This window comes from Oryx dammah, unplaced genomic scaffold (genome assembly GCF_014754425.2).
Source record: "Oryx dammah isolate SB20612 unplaced genomic scaffold, SCBI_Odam_1.1 HiC_scaffold_2, whole genome shotgun sequence".
Lineage (NCBI taxonomy): Eukaryota > Metazoa > Chordata > Mammalia > Artiodactyla > Bovidae > Oryx > Oryx dammah.
In genome coordinates, this window is record NW_024070186.1 from 75,728,598 (window position 1) to 75,751,803 (window position 23,206).

General features: G+C 42.9%; 1 protein-coding gene across 3 annotated transcripts in view; it reads right to left on the minus strand.

The window, feature by feature from the left end:
- The window catches only part of DGKG (diacylglycerol kinase gamma), a 226,662-nt gene that overhangs the window by 74,029 nt on the left and 129,427 nt on the right, over positions 1-23,206 (minus strand). For all 3 annotated transcript variants that reach the window (XM_040252643.1, XM_040252652.1, XM_040252636.1), the window contains one exon: positions 19,271-19,335. In XM_040252643.1, coding sequence (XP_040108577.1) covers positions 19,271-19,335 — 65 coding nt within the window. The remainder of the gene's footprint in view (positions 1-19,270; positions 19,336-23,206) is intronic.

A 23,206-nucleotide genomic window follows, 5' to 3' on the forward strand; every position in this document is an offset into this window, starting at 1 on the left:
ATGGGTGAATTTAACTCAGATGACCATTATATCTACTACTGTGGGCAGGAATCCCTTAGAAGAAATGGATACCCATCATGGTCAACAAAAGAGTCCAAAATGCAGTACTTAGGTGCAATCTCAAAAATGAAAGAATGATCTCTGTTCATTTCCAAGGCAAACCATTCAATATCACAGTAATCCAAGCCTATGCCCCAACCAGTAATGCTGAAGAAGCTGAAGTTGAACGGTTCTATGAAGACCTACAAGACCTTCTAGAACTAACACCCAAAAAAGATGTCCTTTTCAATATAGGGGACTAGAATACAAAAGTAGGAAGTCAAGAAACACCTGGAGTAACAGGCAAATTTGGCCTTGGAATATGGAATGAAGCAGGGCAAAGGCTAATAAGAGTTTTGCCAAGAGAACACACTGGTCATAGCAAACACCCTCTTCCAACAACACAAGAGAAGACTACACATGGACATCACCAGATGGTCAACACCGAAATCAGATTGATTATATTCTTTGCAGCCAAAGATGGAGAAGCTCTATACAGTCAGCAAAAACAAGACCAGGAGCTGATTGTGGCTCAGATCATGAACTCCTTATTGCCAAATTCAGACTTAAATTGAAGAAAATGGGGAAAACCACTAGACCATTCAGATATGACCTAAATCAAATCCCTTCTGATTATACAGTGGAAGTGACAAATAGATTTAAGGGACTAGATCTGATAGACAGAGTGCCTGAATAACTAGGGATGGAGGTTCGTGACATTGTACAGGAGACAGGGATCAACACCATCCCCAGGGAAAGAAATGCAAAAAAGCAAAATGGTTGTCTGGGGAGGCCTTGCAAATAGCTGTGAAAAGAAGAGAAGCAAAAAGCAAAGGAGAAAAGGAAAGATATAAGCATCTGAATGCAGAGTTCCAAAGAATAGCAAGGAGAGATAAGAAAGGCTTCTTCAGCGATCAATGCAAAGAAATAGAGGAAAAGAACAGAACGGGAAAGACTAGAGATCTCTTCAAGAAAATTAGAGATACCAAGGGAACACTTCATGCAAAGATGGGCACAGTAAAGGACAGAAACGGTATGGACCTAACAGAAGCAGAAGATATTAAGAAGAGGTGGCAAGAATATACAGAAGAACTGTACAAAAAAGATCTTCATGACCCAGATAATCACGATGGTGTGATCACTCACCTAGAGCCTGACATCCTGGAATGTGAAGTCAAGTGGGCCTTAGGAATCATCACTACGAACAAAGCTAGTGGAGGAGATGGAATTCCAGTTGAACTATTTCAAATCCTGAAAGATGATGCTGTGAAAGAGCTGCACTCAATATGCCAACAAATTTGGAAAACTCAGCAGTGGCCACAGGACTGGAAAAGGTCAGTTTTCATTCCAATCCCAAAGAAAGGCAGTGCCAAAGAATGCTCAAACTACCGCACAATTGCACTCATCTCACACGCTAGTAATGCTCAAAATTCTCCGAGCCAGGCTTCAGCAATACATGAACTGTGAACTTCCAGATGTTCAAGCTGGTTTCAGAAAAGGCAGAGGAACCAGAGATCAAATTGCCAACATCCGCTGGATCATGGAAAAAGCAAGAGAGTTCCAGAAAAAACATCTATTTCTGCTTTATTGACTATGCCAAAGCCTTTGACTATGTGGATCACAAGAAACTGTGGAAAATTCTGAAAGAGATAGGAATACCAGATCACCTGACCTGCCTCTTGAGAAACCTATATGCAGGTCAGGAAGCAACAGTTAGAACTGGACATAGAACAACAGACTGGTTCCAAATAGGAAAAGGAGTACGTCAAGGCTGTATATTGTCACCCTGTTTATTTAACTTATATGCAGAGTACATCATGAGAAACGTGTGGCTGGAAGAAGCACAAGCTGGAATCAAGATTGCCGGGAGAAATATCAATAACCTCAGATATGCAGATAACACCACCCTTATGGCAGAAAGTGAAGAAGAACTAAAAAGCCTCTTGATGAAGGTGAAAGAGGAGAGTGAAAAAGTTGGCTTAAAGCTCAACATTCAGAAAACGAAGATCATGGCATCTGGTCCCATCAGTTCATGGGAAATAGATGGGGAAACTGTGGAAACAGTGTCAGACTTTATTTTGGGGGTCTCCAAAATCACTGCAGACGGTGATTGCAGCCATGAAATTAAAAGACGCTTATTCCTTGGAAGGAAAGTTATGACCAACCTAGATAGCATATTAAAAAGCAGAGATATTACTTTGCCAACAAAGGTCCGTCTAGTCAAGGCTATGGTTTTTCCAGTGATCATGTGTGGTTGTGAGAGTTGGACTATGAAGAAAGCTGAGCACAGAATTGATGCTTTTGAACTGTGGTGCTGGAGAAGACACTTGCAAGTCCCTTGGAGTGCAGGAGATCCAACCAGTCCACCCTAAAGGAGACCAGTTCTGGGCGTTCATTGGAAGGACTGATGCTGAGGCTGAAACTCCAATACTTTGGCCACCTCATGTGAAGAGTTGACTGATTGGAAAAGACCCTGATGCTGGGAGGGATTGGGGGCAGGAGGAGAAGGGGACAACAGAGGATGAGATGGCTGGATGGCATCACCGAGTGGCATCACTCGGTGGATGGATGATGTCTGGATGGTATCACTCATCTATGTACACAAGTTTGGGTGAACTCCGGGAGCTGGTGATGGACAGGGAGGCCTGGCATGCTGCGATTCATGGGGTTGCAAAGAGTCAGACCCAACTGAGTGACTGAACTGAACTGAACTGATACTAAAGGCTCTACATTATAATACAGAAAAAAAATAGATTTAACTTGGAGTTTTCTAATGATTGAGCTCCTGTCTTCCTGGGAATCTTTTAACATCTCACGGAATGTACTTTAACCAATGCTAATTTTATAGCTTGAAGAAGACAAGCTTGTAGTGACCTCCATAGACTCTTATCAAACTCATGATGATCTCGTTAGCTGTTCTTTCCTTTCTCCAGAAGTGCTAAATCTGTCTCCCTTGGGTACAGTTCCATACTTTAATTTTTTTTTCTCCCCATCAAGGGACTGGGCCTTTCATCTTTATCCCCACGTTATATCTACTTAGTTATCACACTCTTGACTTTGCTTTATGTTCTCTTTGAGCTTCTGAGTGCCTTTTCTTTCTGGATCATTTCTTTTAGGACATCTCAGAACCCCTCATCAATGCAAAGACCCTGGCCTCTGAGGTCTTCTGAGGCCCATTCACTCTCTCCTTTGGGAGGAGACCAAATTACATCTGGAAGACCAATAATTTGTGACCATGATCAAGCATTAAAAAAAAGTACTGGCCCCCATAATAGCCCTCATTTTATATTTTCTGGGCACCAGTGTGATAACTGGGAGGCCCACAGATCTTATGAGACTTGGAAATCTGACTTGCACAGTGGTTTTTAAAATTGGAAGAATTTTAAAATAAGCACCTGGAGCCCAGCTTCTCTTGAGAAATCAGATCTGTTAATACTGGATTGCTTAATAATGGGTTGCTTTCCAACTTGGCAACAATTGGCCAGAGCTGAGTACTAGCTACTCCTATCACACAGGGCATATGCTCTCTACCTTACCAGAGTCCTCATCACTCCTTAAAGCCTTACATCCTTGCACCCCTTCACATTAACTTTCTGGTCTCTGCTGGCATTCAGATTTGTGACCCCTCATATGGACCTTTGTTGGAGAAAGCAATGGCACCCCGCTCCAGTACTCTTGCCTGGAAAATCCCATGGATGGAGGAGCCTGGTGGGCTGCTGTCTATGGGGTCGCACAGAGTCGGACACGACTGAAGTGACTTAGCAGCAGCAGCATATGGACCTTTGTAGTTTTCTCCTGGGAATTTCCTAGAAGCTACTTCAAGAGTATCTCCCACTTTCTTCCCAATCAGATCCTTCCCATCTGAACCCTAGTATCTTTGGTGATGGGTCCTAATGTGTGTCTGGTTTCAAGGGCTGGCCAGCTGTAGCAGAGTAAAAGCTGAAGCTGTTGGAATTTGCAAAGATCATGTGAACAAGAATAAAGTCCACCTTTTCTGGGGAAAAAATATTTTCAGTTGCTCTGTGTTTATAAATCAGGTACAATCTGGTAGGTTTATTTGACAATCATGGAATACCAAGTAATGAATTTGTCCTTTAACCCTACAGAAGTAGCTTGCTTTATTTACCCCTTTGCACAAATGGATGGTTATTACAAACATTAACATTACACTGAGGAGTCTTGATAATTAAGGGACAAGTTATCCAGTTCTCAAATCTCTTCTACTTTTCTAACCCATTGACTTACTGTTGGTCATTTAATTTTTCTTTAGTACATTCATCTCTAGTTGGGTGGGAGACAAGGTTATAAGTACAAATCCTGAACCAGGCCATCAGCTCAAGTCGGAAGGCATCCTGCTTTATTATCTTCACCCAACCTTGCACATGTCTACAGAAATCCTGATAAGCAGCCTCCATCATTCTCTCTGCCCAAGTTCCATTACCAGGTGGTACAGAAGACAAAAGGGAGAACCTGATTAATTAGAACACTCTGTGTTGACAGCTTCAATAAAAGTTTCACTAAGACTAACAGTTTTGGGGTTTTCATTTATCCATGACATTCCTACCACCTCTTGCCCTCTGGTAACCCAAAGCTGGAGATTACAGGCACACTTTCAGCTCCTTGAGTTCAAAGGCAAGATAGAGTACTTGGCTTGATTGGCATTTTGGAATGCTCTCCAAAAAGGCTCACTTTCAAGATTAAAGGGACTCTTCATTCAAAAGAATAGAAAACATTTTGTTATTAGACAATGAGGAATTTCAATCTAAGTGTAGGTTAAGTAAACATGAATATTCAGCAATTATGTAAGTCTCTGATGCTTTGGCAATTTGAGGGTATAAGTGCACTCTTGGAACGAGGAGAGCCCCTCATTCACTGGAGAGCATTAGAAGATTGGGAAAATGCTTTCTTGTAAAATGTGAAGTAGTAAGGCCAAAAAAAGATAAAAAACAAAACAAAACAGTCCTACAATCTTCAAAGTAGAGATCTATAATCTTCAAAGTAGAGTCCTGAAGACCTCTCTCAGGGGATGTTTATAGAAGGGATACTTATACTGGGAAGGGGGTTAAAACAACCTAAAATCCAGTCTGAAGCTAAGAGTCTATATACAATGTTATAATAGTTAAGGATCACAACAGTATGCACTTAACTGAGAGATTCTGCAGGGTACATATAAACTGCTGAATGTTCTCCTTACAAATTCCTGTAGTAGCCAAACGCATCATACCAGCACCCAAGATATTTTAAATCTATTTATTTATTCCAAATCTCTTGAGCATCTTGTGAGATTGTTGTAATTTCCATTTACACCCCAGAAAATTAGGAATCAGAGAAGTGACTAATTCACAAGGGATTAACATCTACATTTCACATAAGGGTGACACAGCCTGAGATATGGAGTTGTAAAGCCATTTGCCCAGGGTTTCTTGATAGATAATTCACTTATTTCACTAAAGAGAGTTACTGAGTTTCCAGATTAGTATAGCAAAAAGCTGCTTTCAGAAATTCCTTTGTCCAAGTAATAAATGCAGTAAAATTTTCTTGAATAAATGTTGATTTAAATGAAGAATTAAAATTAATCACTCAAATCTTTCTTGAATATATTATTCTTCAACCTTGTTTTTCAAACTCTAATAAAACATGTGCAAGTATGAAGAGTTTAAGGAAAATATATCGAAAGGAACATGCTAATCTCATCAGTTCTAAACATAAAGATGTACTCTGTATCACAGAAATGTCCCTATGTAAAAGGACAGTAATTCTCTAACATTTTAATTAGTAAAGTACAATAGAATGTTAATAAGATATTCTTTTCTCTGTAGCTAAAAACAAACAATAAAACACATTATGCTAAGTTTAAAAGCCACCTAAATCAACTTCTGAAATTGTAGTGGTAGGAAATAGAGAATGACTTACGGAATTAATTTTTTTTCCGAAATAGATTTCTATTTCCACAACCAAAGAGCACGCATCAAGGTTCAGGGTCTACAAGAAAGTTGGTTGTTTTCCATAGTTTTTCTGGTCCTGTGTGCTGTGCGTGCTTAGTCACTGAGTCGTGTCCGACTCTTTTTGACCCCATGGACTGTAGCCTGCCAGGCTCCAGGGTGATTCTCCAGGAAAGCATACTGGAGTGGGTTGTCATGCCCTCCAGGAGATCTTCTCAATCCAGGGGTCGAACCATGTATCCTATGTTGCAGGTGGATTCTTTATTGTCTGAGACACCAGGGAAGCCTGAGAATGCTGGAGTGGGTAGCCTATCCCTTCTCCAGGGGAATTGCCCTGATATGTGCTAACTCCCCAGGTAAGCAGAGTTGCTGCTGCTGCTGCTGCTAAGCCAGTTCAGTCATGTCCAAATCTGTGACCCCATAGACCATAGCCCGCCAGGCTCCTCTGTCCATGATATTTTTCCTGGCAAGGTAATAGAAAGGGTTACCATTTCCTCCTCCAGGAGATCTTCCTGACCCAGGGATTGAACCTGCATCTCCTGCTTGCACAGCAGGCAGATTCTTTATGCCTGAGCCACCAGGGAAGCCTGTGAGCAGAGCTGGTTCCCCTTATTTCTATCCTGTTCTTTCGGTTTCCTACTGGGGTTACCTCTCCTCCTTTTTCCTCAGGTATCTGTCTGATCTAATAGCCTGTGCTAGGCTAACCCTTCAGCAAGGCTCAGCATGTAAATGTTTCAGAAGCCCTGACATTTTGGCTCGGGAAATACTGGAAAGAATAATTTATTCCTTCATTGATATTTTCAAAAAGCATTTGTTGACTCATCCACTCACTCACCTATAGGATAAAGTACAAACTCCTGGGCAGAGCACTGAGATCCTGCCATAACAGCCTCCCACCTGCCCTCAGAGCCACTCTCCTTTCCTCTCATGTCTTGTCTTCTTACACTCCTGCCCTTTTCCCAGCCTACTTCCTGCCTCCTTGTAGGCACCCAGCTCCTGTCCTTGTAAATTCCGATTTCGCTCTCAAGCTCACACTCAAACGTAACCGTGTGTGTGTGTGTGTCCTTGTAAATTCCAATTTCTCTCTCAAGCTCACACTCAAACGTAACCGTGTGTGTGTGTGTGTGTGTGTGTGTGTGTGTGAAGTCACTTCAGCTGTGTCTGACTCTTTGTGACCCCATCGACGGTAGCCCACCAGGCTCCTCTGTCCATGGGGATTCTCCAGGTGGGAATACTGGAGTGGGGTGCCATGCCCACCTCCAGGGGGTCTGCCTGATCTAGGGACTGAACCCATGTCTCTTATGTCTCCCGCATTGACAGGCAGGTTCTTTATCACTATTGCCACATGGGAAATAATAACTTTCTGAAGTCTAACCGCACTTTCTCAGTTAGGTCTTTGCACTCGTTATTCATGTCCCCTTGTTAAAATGAAGCTCAACCGTATTATATTGTCTTTCCATCATTTGTGAGGGTTTGAGGGAGGGTTGGTAGTGGGAGTTAAACTGTGTTCTTCAGGAAGATTTGTTGAAGTCCTGGCCCCCAGTGCCTCAGCATATGACCTTATACGATCTTTGACATTATAGATGTCGTCAAGTTAAGATTGACGGGTGGACCAAATCCAGTGACTGGTGTCCTTAAGAGGGAAATGTGGACAGAGAGACAGACACACAAGGAGAATATCAGGTGAAGATAGGCAGAGATTGGAGTGGGGCAGCTACATGTCAAGAAATACCAAGAATCGCTGGAAACCACCAGAAGCAAGTGAAGAGGCTTGGAGCAGATTCTCCCTCAGAGCCTGGGAGGAACCCACATTGCCAACATCTTGATTTCAGACTTCCAGCCTCCAGAGCTGAGAGAGAGAAATTTCTGTTGCTTTAGGCTACCAGGTTTGCGGTACTTTGTCACAGCACCCTTAGGAAACAAATACAGTTGCTAAGAGCCTCTGAATACGCTCATCTTTCCAACGAGACCCACAGACTCTGGCAGGTAGGGGCTGTGGTAACCTATATTTGCTTTCAGCCCCAGCATCATGCTACTAGAACAGATGTTCAACATGTTTTGGCTGAATGAGGGCACATGCTCAGCACCACCTTTCTGGTTTTAAGTCAGTGGATCCTCAAAGAGTTCAGACCCTGCTCTGAGTGAGGAAGCTTGCGAACAAGGCTGAGAGCATTTGTGCCAAAATGAGGACTTATAACAGATGAAGAGGAAAAAAAAATCAAAGTAGGAAAAATATGTGTCAAAAACCTTGTAGAGGACTTCCCTGGTGGCTCATTGGATAAGAATCCAGCTGCCAATAACACGGACACAGGTTTTATCCCTGGTCCGGGAAGATCCCGCATGCCACTGAACAACAAAGTCCCCTGCGCCACAACTACTAAGCCTGAGCTCTAGAGCCTACGCTCCACAACAAGAAAAGCCACTTCAGTGAAAAGCCTGGGCACCGCAAGAACGAGGCAAAGCCCTTTTACAGCAACAAACACTCAGGACAGCCATAGATAAATTAATGACTGTTAAAGCCTTATAGATGGATTCTAAGAAAAGGCAGAGCCAGGACTCGGGGTGGACAGGGCAGGACTATTATAGAGTGCATTTTGAAACAATAAGTGACGATTAGGTTCCAGAGGAGATGTTATCCTAGACTAAGGAGTTAAGGGTACGTGTGGGCAAGGTAAGAGTAACAGCAACCAAACACTAAGACTAGACTGGTGTTTGGGAAGGAGAACTGTATAAAGGGCCCTGAAGGTAAAGCAGATGCATTGAAATTCTATAAAATGGGATGCTGGTTGTGGCAGCAGGTTCTCATGGGGCAGAAACAGGACAAAAACCATGAGCAGCTCCAGGTAGGGTGGGCCTGAGAGGGAAGAGCATCAGGATGGGCCAGTGGGCTACTGAGGACGTGCTGAAGAAGAGCCATCATGGGGTCCAAGTGGGAACTGAGGAATAAAGCAGGTGAAAGGTCGCTTGGGGACCACCCATCATGGTAAAGTGGGAAGCAGAGGGTCCCATTTGGTAGCACAATGACTCACTCTTAGGCTCAGAGAAGATGCTGCGCTTGTCAGGTCAGATGAATGAGGCTGTCTTCTGTTTTTAGAAACTTCTGCAAGACATTCCACAATACTTCCCTTGATAACTCACTTTAGCCTTTAATATGTCTCCAAGTCAGGAGATTCTTCCTCCTGTTCCAAAGGCAATTCTTCACTTTATAAGCACATGCTTCCCCCTCACATTCTTTCCAGAGCTGGGATGAAGAGTTAAGAGGTGTGGTCACTATTTCCTGTTGTGAATCCTTCTTACTCTACTCCCAACACATTCTCTGATTTTACTCTCCAGGAAAAATGATTTTTTAAAAAAGTTTTCTCATAGGTTCTTTTAACTGTCTCTGTGACTCTTCTTTTGTCTCTTTCCTAAGTGCTTCTTTGTCTTGGGGCACCAAACTGGGCATTCAGGGAGGCAGGAAGTGTAGCAGGCTGAGGGGAAGCTGTGGAGTCAGACAGACTAGATTTGAATAGCCACTCCCCTAACTAGTTGTACACTCCTAAACTGCATAATCTCTGTGAGCCTCAATGTTCTCATCTGTAAAATGGAGCAATAATACTTATGGCTACTTGGATAGCTGTGCCAGTTAAAACTAATATACCTGAAATTCTTTTTTTTTTTTTAACATGAAATTCTTGAAAGCATTCAACAAATGATGGCTCCTATTGTTAGTATGAGTTGGGGCAATGCTGATTATATTGGGCTTACTACTTTCATAAGCACTTCAATATACCCTGACAGTCACACATGCTTAAAAACTATACCACTGCAGAGTCCAGATGGCAGTTTTTGCTACATCTGATGGCCACATAAAACACAAACTAGTCTCTTTCAGATAGAGCAAAACTATGTACAATACTGGGAACTGTGTTAAGATAATTATATCCTTTTTATTTGATCTCCATGAAATAGAACTCCGTAACATATCAAGTAGCTATTTCATTTGCAAAGAGACTTGAATAATAACATCTTTAAAACTTTCATATTAACTGAACAAAATCATTGGAATTTTTTTAATTGGAAGAGAATAATAAAACTGCCACTGCAGATAAACTTATTCCAATCAGTTCTTTTATATCATTTTTCTTTCATAAACTATAAGTGCTACTGGGTTAATAATGTTTTAACCCAGGGTATACCAGTGAGCTTAATTAAATTGTGTGGCAGTGTTGAAGGAAAATACATTAAAATGCTAATAATGTTTTTTTGGGGAAGGGGACAATATGATTTACTTTTCTACAATAAGCCTTTACTTGTATAAGGAAAAGTTGTTTAAAAAACAGTACATACAACTTTATAAGGACATAATTATTTTAAAATACATATATGTATACATATATACATAATTATTTTAAAATACAAAGTAAACCTGCTGGAATGCACCAAAATAGCAACAGTATGTTTTTGAGTGATGGGAATATGAGTGATTGGTTTTTTCATACTTTAACTTTTCTGAACTTTACAAATTATTTTTGATTTTGAAATAAACTATGATATCATACTATATATTATTAAATTATATAATGACATGCATTGTTATTTTATTGAAAATATTTTGTCAAGATAAATGAAGAAAAAAATGCCGTGTGTATTTGATGACTCATACCCTATGACCAATAGATATTTACCATTCCTCTTAGAGAATCTCCAAATCTCAGAGTTTTAAGGGCTTTACTGAGTCATTTAACATGACTATTACCTGATGTGGGCTCTGTCTTTGTAATAATAAGAATGTTAATAATAATAGCTGGCATTGATGTGCCACACCTCTGTAGTAAGCATTTTAAATGCACTGTTTCACTAAGACCTTCAAAATAATGCTATGAAGTAAGGCACTTGTGGTGGGTGGAATAATGTCCTAAAGATATCCATGTTCTAATCCCTGGACCCTGTGAATATGAATATGTTAGGTTACACGGCACAAGGCAATTGAGGTTGCAGCTGGAATTTAAACTGGCAGTCAGTCAGCTGACCCTGAAGGGGAAGATTATCCTGGGTTATCGGAGTCAATCCAAAGAAATCACAAGAACCTTTTTAAGTGGAATAGGGAGGCAGAAGAGAGATTGTCAGAGGGATTCGCTGTGAGAAAGACTTGACTGGCCATTGCCACCAGGGAAACCCAGCTGGCTCAGACGGTAAAGAATCCGCCTGCCATGCAGGAGATCTGGGTTCTATCCCTGGATCAGGAAGATCATCTGGAGAAGGAAGTGGCTACCCACCCCAATATTCTTGCCTGGAGAATTTGAAGAATTGTTGCCTGCACTTGTAGGTGGCCCTAGTTGGTAGAATTGATGTCCTTATATGGGGCTCAAATCGGTTTACCCAGTCACTTTCCCCATTGATTTTTCATTCAAAATAACCTAATTCCTCCTATATGAGAGGCACTTTTTAAATATTTGAGGCCAATAATCGCTTTTCCCTAGGTCTTCTCTTCTTTTGGTGAAATAATCCCCTATTCAGCCTTTCCTTATAAGACATGGTTTCAGATTCCAGTATTTTTCTGACCTCTCCCTTCTAGAAAGCATCCAGACTATCAACACCCATTTGAGGACCTGGCCAGTTCCTACCTTACTCTGAATTTTTGTACTTTGATTTTCTTCCATGAGGTTATCATGCTGACCATAACCCTTCTGAACTTCATTATATACTGTGTCTTGTGCTCTTTGATGGAAATATTTCTAGAGAGGAATCAGCAAATAAGTACTGATAACTTTTGGATTATCTGGCCTACAGACTTAAAAACATAGCTGGCTTTCAAGTTCCTTTCTGGTATTATCACAAACTGATTCTACTCTTTGTTGACATGAATCATACCTTTTTTTTTGTTTTAGTCTGGAAGGGGCTAGAGGGAAAGGCCTGTTAAGCTACAGCAAGGAAATGTTCTGATGAACAAGCAACTTTGTAAGGAGTCTTGAGATATTGTAGGCTGCTTGTGTGTACCAGTCTGAGAAGTTGTGCTGTCCATTGCAACATGGACTGGGGAGCCAGGGGGACAATGGAAATGTTAAAAAAAGTCCATATAGTTTCATCATATCATTTAGAATATTCTGAATCTTTACAGCAGAGACCTGCACACAAAGATTAATCACAGCCTCCTAAAATCTGACCATCCACAGCTTTAAATGATCTGTGTTGCTGTTCCCTCATTTCTGCAAATAATCAAGGGCTGACTGTAAACAAACAAGGCAGCCAAAAAAACCCTGGTCTTGAGCAGTTGCGTAATGATGAAGGCCTGGTGGAAAAAACACGAACCCATATTTCATTCATTTCACTTGCTGTGTCTCTGTTGAGGTGGGGTGAGGAGGGTGGGGGATAAAACATTTTTGTGGGCTAGTATAGAAACATTCAACTAATTAAATAAGTGGGTCTGTCAGACTTGACTTGAAGACTTGAAAGTACTTGAACACAAAGCATAAGGTTTGCATTTCCTTTATAAATACCTACAGGAGTAAGAATAAAAACAGAAAATGCCATAATCAGCTTCATTTGGGACTTTTCTGAATCCTACATGTTTGACAAAAAAAAAAAAAATCATTTGATATATTGAGGGAAACAGGTGCAGACAATTTGGCCCTCTGAATACCTAGGGCAGGTTTTCTTGGGCTCCTGAGTATTAGATACGGAGATGCAAACCCAATTCAGGCACAGAATATAAACATTTTATTCCTGATGTATCTGCTCTTGTTGTACATTTATGCTTTGGAAAAGTCAAACATCTGGGCTGTAACACTGGGCTCCCTCACAGGGCTCCTGGAAAGAATAGCTTAGGCCAGTTTCATTTTTCTAGATGAAAAAGAATATCTTAAGTAAATGGAGATAAGCTTATGTTTGTGACTGCAGACAATGCTATAAGTATTCAAGAGAGGAGGCCTCTTTTCTTCCAGAATTGCATGACTTGAGCTTTGCTGGCTTCTATTCTGCCTCCCACTGAACATCTCTGTGCTCATCTAAAGTGGGAGAAGATATGCTCAGTGGGAGAGCAAGAGCGAGCATCAGTGAAGGAAGGGGAGTGTCTGTCCGCCCTGGGTCACCCACCCACCCTGCAGTTGTGTGCTCCATGGCCCCAGCTGGTAAGCCCAAAGTTCCCATGGAGACCATGGCACCTGTCCTGTAACCACCTTCATCGCCTTTTCACTCCTTTCTAGTTCCTCCTGTTACCATTCCTCAGCAGTTGGTGATTGCTATCTTGATCTTGCTGGTAGCCTGAACTCGGCATCTGGACTTACAATCTATGGCCTTCAGACCCCAAACCTCTGCCTCTTAGACACCCATGGAGCCAATAAAGGGACTTTTTTTCTATAGCTCCGATCTGTAGAATCCAATCCTGGTTAATTGGTGCCATCCTTCCATCCTCTGGGGCTTCCCTGGTAGCTCATATGGTAAAGAATCCGTCTGCAATGCAGGAGACCCGGGTTTGATCCCTGGCTCCAATCCCTGGGTCAGGAAGATCCCCTAGAGAAAGGAACAGATACCTACTCCAGTGTTCTTGCCTGGAGAATTCCACAGGCAGAGGAGCCTGGCAGTCCATGTGGTTGCAAAGAATCAGACACAACTGAGCGACTAACACTTTTGCTTTTTTTCCCCTATCCCCCAAGAGAAGATTTGGACAGATTCAATATATCACAGCTGGAGTCTCCTCCAACTTTTAGGTGTCCTCTAACTTTTCAGTTCAAGGGCCATATCAATGAGGCAAAGACTATAATTGCATCCCACTTGCCACTCCATCAGAAAAGCCTTTTATTATCAATGCTTTATTGTCAAGTTTAAGGAAATGCTTTCCTCATGCTTGTCATTCAATAATATTCAACAACAAATATTTACTAAGGACCTACTATGTGTCAGGCACTTATGCATTAACTCATTAAGCACTTTTAGCAACCTTGTAAGATTCAGTAGGAAGCAAAGGATTAAAGAGATTAAGTAACTTGCCCAAGGTCACATAGCTAGTAAGTGGCTGAGCCAAGTTCTGAAGCCAACTTGGGCTATACCCTGCTGCCTCATTCTATAAATAACTGTTAAGGGCTTAGTTATTTGTGAGATGTATTTCCAACCTCTTAAGGACTCAGGCTTCATTAGAGCTTCTGGGGAACCCCTCATCAGCTACTCCTGGTTCCAAGAAAGTGAACATTCCTGAGCCTGTTCATGACCCAAGGGCTTTTGAGAAAGATGGTCAGCTTCTGGTAGGAATGAAGCACTGTTTTCGGTCCCTTTCAAGGACCTAACAGGAAATATCTTGCTTCAGCTTAAACCGCTGAGGGACATATTCAAGTGGATGGCACTCAGCAGGCTTGGAATAACACATTCTTCAAGTGCTCTGAGTTTCTGACCAACAGTGAAAGAACTCCATAGCTAGACTTCTCTTCCTGGATACGCACTGATGGTGACATTGGAATTAGGTACTTATTCCAATTAGGAACCCCTCATCTGTTCCATACAAACAAAATGCTTCACAGAGAATTATTCCAGAAACTTCATGGTCTGCTGGCTCTTGAACACCTGGAAGACACGGCTGGCATCTTTGGCTCATCTGCTAGTACTAACTACTGCCTGTGTGAGGGACTGATAATCCTTCCTCCTCCTCCCCTAATTGGAGCCCTGTTTCCTCTACTCTTTTACCTTTATTGCTAACCCCCTTTCTGTGAGCCCTGGCAAATGGGTCTTTGTATCTTAATCTACTCTCTCCTTGTTGTTGATAGAGGAGCCTTGTAGGCTACAGTCCATGGGGTTGCAAAGAGTTGGACACAACTGAGCGGCTAACACAACTTCTTGCCAGGGCCAGCTCATGAATATGAGTTCTGTATAGTCACATGGGGCCTCACATGAGAAGGGCCTTGCGCTTGGTTTAACTCTGCTGTCACTGACTTGAAATTCTTAATGATTTTTGAACAAGGGACCCACACTTCCACTTGGGATTGGGCCACGCAGTCATGTAGTCAGTCCTACTCTTTGCTGTGGACACTGACAGTGGGAGAAGAGTCCTACCACACAACATAAGCACGGTGGGATAACTGCAGTCCTCCTTCAGAACTCAGTGGCCTTTCCCCTACAGAGACCATTCATAAAGGCGGATCAAGCTGATAATAGCTCTACCTTCATTAGCTTCAATTTCTTCATCTCTAAAATGGAGCAGCAGCACTTGCCCTTGAGTGTCATTGTGAGCACTGGGTGGGATCATGTATAAAGTACCCATCAGAATGTTTGACATACAACTGGCATTTGCTAGATGCAATCCATGGAAGGTAACAGGTGCAGGAAACAAGAGATTAAACTCTGGAGTTAGAAGCTAGCTCAAATCTTATCATCCCCACTGCTTAAACAAGATGTATGATATGGGCCAGGTGACTTAGCTTCTCTCAGCCTCAGTTCCATTATCTGCAAAATGGGAATGTTAGTATTTACCTTGTAGGGCAGTTTTGGGATTCAAATATTCTAATGAATTTAAAATATCTATTTTACCACCTGGCATGTAGCAGGAGCTCGAAATATAACAGTTCTTAGTTTGGTTTCCTTTTAACATCATTTCTGTACTCTACACAATTCATTTATAAGTGATGTTGGGATACAACCATTAACAAGTGTCTTATTCAATACAACTTCCTATACACTCTATGACCTATAACATATAGCCTCCCTATATGTGAAAATCATTTTGTAAAAAAAAAAAAGTGAGGCCTGTATTTCCTTCTTTGCTAGACTATGAATTCCCTGAAGGCAGGAACCAAGTCTTATTTACCCCTTTATCCTAGAACACCTTCTAACACATATAATCCCAAGAGAATTAAATCTCTCTTTTGTTGTTCATGTCAATAATGAGATGATAAATTTCATAATATTCCTAAGTCAGCAATTAATAATTAGCCTGTTAATGATTAGGAAGTAGCACACGTGCATGCTAAGTCGTTTCAGCAGTGTCTGACTCTTTGCAGCCCTTTGCACTAGAGACCGCCAGGCTCCTCTGTCCATGGGATTCTTCATGCAAGAATACTAGAGTAGGTTGCCATGCCCTTCTCCAGAGGATCTTTCTGACCCAGGGATCAAACCCGCGTCTCTTACATCTCCTACTCCGGCAGGCAGGTTCTTCACCACTAGCTCCACCTGGGAAGCCCTAGGAAGTAGGAGCTCCAAATAGCCCCATCTTTGCCATTAAAGGCCTTCTAATCCTTGTCCATCACATCTGGCTCATCACCCAGCATCCTTGGGTCTGGTTCTTGCTTCATTAACAAAGTGATTCCACAGGGAACATAACTTAGTTTTGTGTAACCAACCACCTTCCCTGGCAACAACCTGTGTCCAGAGGCCACTGGGGAAAGAATTTCCTGAAATCCCAATAGTTGAGTCATAATTTGATACCTCTTAGGACTCAAAGAGGGCTCAGAACTGTGACTTTAACCATTGAAGGGTAATGGGTCTCTTCAAGAACCTTCTGATAGTTAATGGACATTCTCTCCAGAAAAATATATTCAATATCTTACATACAGTTTCAAGGTGCCTGCAGAACTCCTGCAGCCCTTATACCTAGGTTAGTAATTCTTTTTAAAATAGCCCAGAAAACTGAAGAGCAATGCAAAAGATTCAGTTTTTCTGATAAACTCTAGCCCTGACAAGTCACATTCCCTTGTTCAAAACAGAACAGAACAAAACAGTTACAACTCCCTAGATTTAACCTCAGGGTTATCCCTGAGGGCCTCGTCCTAGGTATTACCAGTAAGGGCATCCAGCCAAGCAGTGACTGCTCTTTGGAAAACCTAAGTTCAGCTGAATAAAACGAAGCTGTGTTTGATAATATCGTTTACATTTCCAAATCCCGGGTATCAAGCTTTCTTCCTATCCCTTGTGGCCCTCCCTAAATTTAGCCGCTGGTGTAATGGGGTAACCATGGCAACAACCACCTGCCTATTTAAAACCATCTCCAAAGCTAAATAAGGAAGCCTGGAAAAAATGGCTGCTCGTCTGCCTCTCGGTGGACGAATTGGGCATTCCTGGACATTTTCAATAGGAGTAGGAAGGCAGGGTAGAAGCAGCATGGACTCAAGTTTTTAACAGGAAGTGTTCTGAGACCTTGTGAAATAGAGTCTACCTTGAAGCCACTATGTTTGCACTTATTAGAAGGCACATGGACTTATACACAAATCTCCAGGATTGTCTTCCTAGATGATCGTACTACCCTTGACCTCAACCAGGTGAAGGGTGAGGTGCACACCTCACTGCAAAGGAGTCTTGCTGATAGAAACTGGGAAGTGGGGAGGAAAAACGTTCATTCAGACCAGTGAGATTGTTCATACTCTGCACTGAAATGCACAGCTACAACTTTTTCCTGACAGAGGTATCGTTCTAACTATACCTGATCATGTGGATAACTGATGATTGCTTTGTATGTCATATGTTCACCTGTCTATTGATCTTTGGATAATGGAGAAATTCTTCCCGCCTTCTGCTTCCTTGCTGTCTACAGAGGCTTTGCTTCTTTCCATGAAAGGAGACCACCCGACAGACCACACCGAAGAGGAAGAGCTTGCTTTTCCCCAGGCAGGCTGTTTTCCACTGCTCATATGGATCTTTTTGTACATTTGGTGCCTTCTCCCTGGGTCGCCCTTCTTTTTCCTGTCAACCTGAAAAGCAGTACTTAACTTGTTGTGTGTCTTGGCCCAGGCATCTCTCTAGTTGGAAGACCCTCCACATCAAATGCCATGCCCCTGCTTTGTGGACTCACATCGCCTGAAACAAATCACTATGCACCTCTGCATTCTCGTCCTCCTCCACCCCTGGACTGTGAGCCTCCCACGCACATCTATGCAAAACACCTATACAGCAGTGCCTGGTGCTGTGTCCAAAAGATATACTCACTGAACGGATGAGTGAATGAACAGAACCCCCGTGGAGTTCACAAACATTTGGCATCTTAAGAAACATGTGTGCATGAGTATGCATAATGGTATCTGTGTAAAAAGGGGACCTTAAATGTCTGGAATGGCTGGAAGAGAAGGAGTATTTTTTAAAAAGTGATTTTTGTGTGCATTTGTCTATATTAGAGGGAAAAAGTTCACAAGAAAAGCATCAATTGATTTGTAAGTTTGTGACTATTGTAGGAATAGGCGTTGAAAATATACATATTACTAGTATTTTGTGAGTTGACTTGGTGTGTTTGAGAGAGAAAATACATTCTAATAAGGTTAGCTCAGCTACTATTAGATCCCACAGATCACTCTTCCTGAAGTCGAAGTGGCTTCATTATGTTCAGTTTCTGATCCCTAAAAAGATTTACGTAATCTTGATTAAACTCCCAGGCAAGGGGTCAGGGGAAAGAAGAAGAATGAAAATGATGGAGCTTTGAGGAAGTGTATGGCTTTAAATGAAGGTGTGTGGGTAACACTGGACTTCTGCTTGGTGGGCTAAATAAAGTTCCTTAGACTCAATCTGAGCCCAAATCAATACCCACTCTCCTCCCCACCTGCTTGAGGGTCCAACCATAAAAAAAGAGAAAGGATGCAAATTAACCACCAAGAAGAGAAAAAGAAGGGAGAAAGGTAATTGAACCATCCCAGGGGTAGTTCTATGGACCCGCCTGCAGAATGGTATGACTCTGCAAATGATCTGGTTTCCTTTTTTCTATTCCATTTTTGGACCAAGCTTTCGGCCTTCACAAGGTGCGCGGGCTGAGGCTGGGCTCTGGTGGGCTCCCGGCCTCAGCAGGGCCGCTCTCTGCTGCCCTCTGCCGGCAGGGGAGAGGGAAGCGCCGCCATCTCGGCCCCTCAGCCAAGGCCAGAGCTGCCATCCGCTCCCCTTTGTGAGGAAGGGAAGCCGAGGCCTCTGCCCTCTGCCTGCTCCTCTCCCGGGGAATCGAGGGGCTCAGGATGGGGGCGCTGTAGGTTTTGAGAAAGCGACCGTACCCCAGAGGGGGAATCCAAGTTAGCCAAGCTCAGACCCCTACTCCCCAAGGCGGGCACACCACACCTTCCCTCCTGGCCCCAGGCCCTCCCACTGCAAATCACCCCCTGGCAGGGGACGGGCTGCCAGACCATGGTGGGTTTCTGACATTGTTTTCTTCTTGGAAATGGAAGCCCTCCCTCCCTCTGGCAACGTGGCAGGAAAGCCCTGGCCCGTGGAGCTGAGAACATTTTGGAGGTGGAGGCCTGGGACCCGCGGCCGCGTGGGTGGGGCGGGCAGGCAGGCAAGCACGGCAGGCAGGCAGGCAGGCAAGCACGCAGGCAGTGCAGTCCCGGCTACCGGCTATCCCCGCAGGGCCCTCTTACCTGCTGTTGAATTTTTCAGGGTGTTTCTCTCTCATCACGTGGAACCTGTGTGCAATGGAAGCATCCTGAAAGGGAAAGGGACAGAAAGCAGATTCCTGGTTAATGGTCCTGACCCTGTGCAACGTGGTAGGAAGGGAAGGGACACACACTTTCACTGAACTTCCCAGATGTCAGAAGGAGACCAGGGAGGCCCCCTGCAGAGGCTGGACACCAGGTCCAAGGTTAGGGGCAAGGGCCCTCATGCTGTTAGAGCTGATGCCAGGCGACTCCTCCTAATGTTCACTTTCTACCCTTTCTAGCTCAGGGTGAGTTAAGGGGATGGTGCTGCCCTTTGGGGGAGAGGCTTGCCCTTTGGGGAGAGGGAGTGTGTCTGAGTTTGTGAGCAGTGAGAATGCAGAAGCCCACATGGGCTGAATGTGTTTGGAAATGCCTCACCCGATTCACTCTTTAAAGAAATACTTTGTATTCTGGAATATTTTAAGAATCATAAGTGGTTGCAAAAATAGTACAGAGAGTGCCTGTGGCCCTTTCACCCAGCTCCCCCCAATGATAACATCTTATGTAACTATACATGGTCGAAACCAGAAAACTGATGTTGATAGAGGCTCTTATATATTAACTCTTAGTCATCCATATCAGTAGACAGAATTGCTAGCACTGGATCACAGGCTTAGCAGATAATTAAAAATATATTTAAACTTCTGGCTTTTGCCTCGTGATCACTCCATGGAAACGACTCTCCCCAAGGTCAGGAAGAGCCTCATCACCACATGCTATGGATACTTTGCTATCCTACTATTAGCACATTCCTTTGCTCTACTTTGGCCACCTGCTCCTCAGTTAGGGTGGCTCTCACTTCACCATGCTTCCGGGCTCTCCATGCTCAGAGCAGAACCTCTCAGCCTTGAATCCATTCTGCAGCCTGCATTCCCTGCCATGGGCTATATCCAGGTGTCTTAGTTGTTTCTAGCATGTAGCTGCTGCTGTCTCTACAATGCATCGCTGGAGAACCAACCCTGAACTTCAGACCTAAAACTGAACTCATCTTTCCTCCTCAGATTTGGTCCTCTGCTCTTGTTACTGGTCTCCTTTTCCAGCAGAAGAATGTGTAAAAGCCCCTTCACGGCTCAGGCCTCCTGCCAGCATGTCAGCTGCAGGTGGTGGGTTTTAGAAATAAACAGGCTAATTGAGCTGGGGGCAGGAGGGGTTGGGGTGGGGGTGGGTTGGTAACAGAACAAGGGAGCTGATTCAGATTTGTGCAGGGAAGAGATACAGAAACTCATTTACTGGAATGTGTAACTAAAAGAAATCTTGAATTCCATACAGTGAGTTTTTAGCTATATCAATTTCATTTCTTGACATGGAAATTCTACAAATTTTCTGGAAAAAAATGTTAAACATCAGGAGGTATAGTTCAATGAAGCAACTTTTTTTTTTTTTTTTTTTTGAGCGTGTGCTGTGAGTGGTGAGTAAAGAATATGGGCTAAGGGTGGGGATAGAAAATCCAGAAGCAAGATAGGGGCCAAAGGGGAGCTTTCGTAATATTTTTACTTGACAGAAGAGTAAACCCAGTGAGCAGCCCCCTTTTGGAAGGTAGACAGGGCAAGTCAAGGGTATGGGTTTATTTTATGGTTGGCTAACATTCTTTGCTGAAACAATGTCTTGGGAATTTAACATTTAAACTCCAGTTACTGATTCATTATTTATTTAAGATACATCAGGAGTTGAAATTGAAGCACCCCTGTGGACAATGGGAGGAGAGGGGCAACATCAGAGGAGGGTGGTGGGGGGCTGGTCTCTGTCCTCTTGGTAGATCCAGCCTGCACAGCTTCTCCAGGCAGGAGTGTTTCCTGCCCTCAGAGTGCGCCCACCTCCCTCCTAAGCAAGTTTTGTGAGCTTGCTGAATAAGATTCATGTGACATCTGTCAAATGCTTCTCTAGAATTCAAGAAACATTCCGTCTACTTGTGTTCCTTTGAAGCACTGATTTTCTTCTGTCAGGGGGAAAAAAAAAACCCAGAAGAAGAAAAAGAAAGAAAAGAAAAAAGCAATCACATGTTGCCTGGCACGATTTGTACTTCACTCTCCTCCACCCCCAATGCTGCTGTGATTAGCTCCTGGCTTTTTAATTCCCTAGGATATGTGCATAGGTCCCTGCCCTCTGTGTCATTCCCATTATCCTTTTTTTTTTTTTTTTAATAACTAGGTTTTGCAAAGCTTCTTTTTACAAAGACCAGGCTTTACAATATTACTAGTTAAGCATGTGGTTCTGAATTTGACAGTGTGACCCTGTGATAAATACACAAAGTGGTAAGAGGGAGTTGAGCAGGTCCACTGTTGTTCAGGTTTGGAAAGGCAATGCTGGTAAAGACTAACCGTGTTTCTCTACCTGGGGATTAAGAAGAGAGGCAAGATTCATCTCCACCCTCTGCAGGGCTTCTCTGTGCCAGGCATTAAGCTGGCTGTACTTACATTCAGAGGTGAGTTCATTTAAATTTTAGAAACCAGTGCTATAGTGGTTCCAAACCTTTCCTGTAATACTTGCAGCAAACTGAGTCTTATATTTGGAAGGCTGGGGTGGAGGTGGGAATTGCACATTCATGGATGTGCTGCACACTCACTTCTGATGGGTGCATTCTCTGGGGTCCTTTCTATGAAGTGTGGGGTAAAAAGGAGATAAAAAGCAGTGTGGACATATGTCTACTCTTTCCTGAACTAAAACTCCCAAGTGCAGTGTTGGACAAAAGAATTTTGTGCCCCTTCCACATATAAGTGGTAATCATTTGGACTCTGAGCTATTCGGATGTCTAGGCCAGTCCTGTCCAATAGAAATAAAAGAATTTTTGTAACCACATTAAAAAACTGAAAAGGAACAAATGGAGTTAATTTTAATAATAATAATATATTTCAATGAATATTATTGCTACAATATTAGTTAATATAAAAATTGAGATATTGAAAATTCTTTCACCCTACATTTTTGAAATTTGGTGTGCATTTCCCATCTCTCAACTTAGAGTAGCCCCATGTCAAGTATACAATAACCACATGTGGTTAATGGCTACCATATTGGACAATGTAGGTCTAAGTCACTTTGGCAACTTATAGAGATTAAAAAAAAAAAAAAAACAGAAAGGAGACAATAAAACAGATTATTTGGTATTTGGATTGTTCTGAAGAATTATGGCTGATTGGGGAAGGACAAAGAGTGTAGACCCCTTGTCCAAGATACCTCTCAGTTAGTCCCATTGTTCCTATAACTTCTTGATTCTCATAGGTGACAGATAAGAACCTGTGGCTGAAAGAATTGAAAAGTTTGCAGGGAAATGATGACTTTCTGATAAATTCCTTAATGGGTTTGCCATTGCGGAAACTTAGCTGGTGAAGTCGAGTAAGTACAGAATATGAGGTGAAAAATGGTGCATGAGTTAGTGTGATGGGCTGTGGCCCGTCCTTGGCCCCTGGGTTCCCCTCGCATCAGAAATAGATTTCATTGACTCAAGGGATTAGCTGTTCACCCATCCTGTTAAGGCTCAGTGAAAGCAGAGCCTTTTCGGTGTTCAGAATTACACATACCCCAGGAATGATTTTTCAGTTCCAAACTTCCTGTCATTGATACCTGGCCATCCTGACATGTCTGCAAATCCAAAAATAAAGAGCAGGGATGAAGAGGCCAGAGAAGTCAGAGGAAGTAGTGTCCTGAATGCCTGGGTTGAAAAATCTCCTGCCAATGGATGTTATCAGATGGAGGGAGTGAGAAGGTCAAGGGTCTTAGCTCTTCACTGGCGGGGAGCTGGAGAGTCTGTGGTGGGATGGGAATGTAGAGGCAACGAGGCCCACATCCTTCTCTACATATGCCAGGAGACTCTGCCCTCGCTACCCCTCCATCTATGAGTGGGCTTTGTTGGCACCAACGGGAGTGTGTGAACTCATCAGA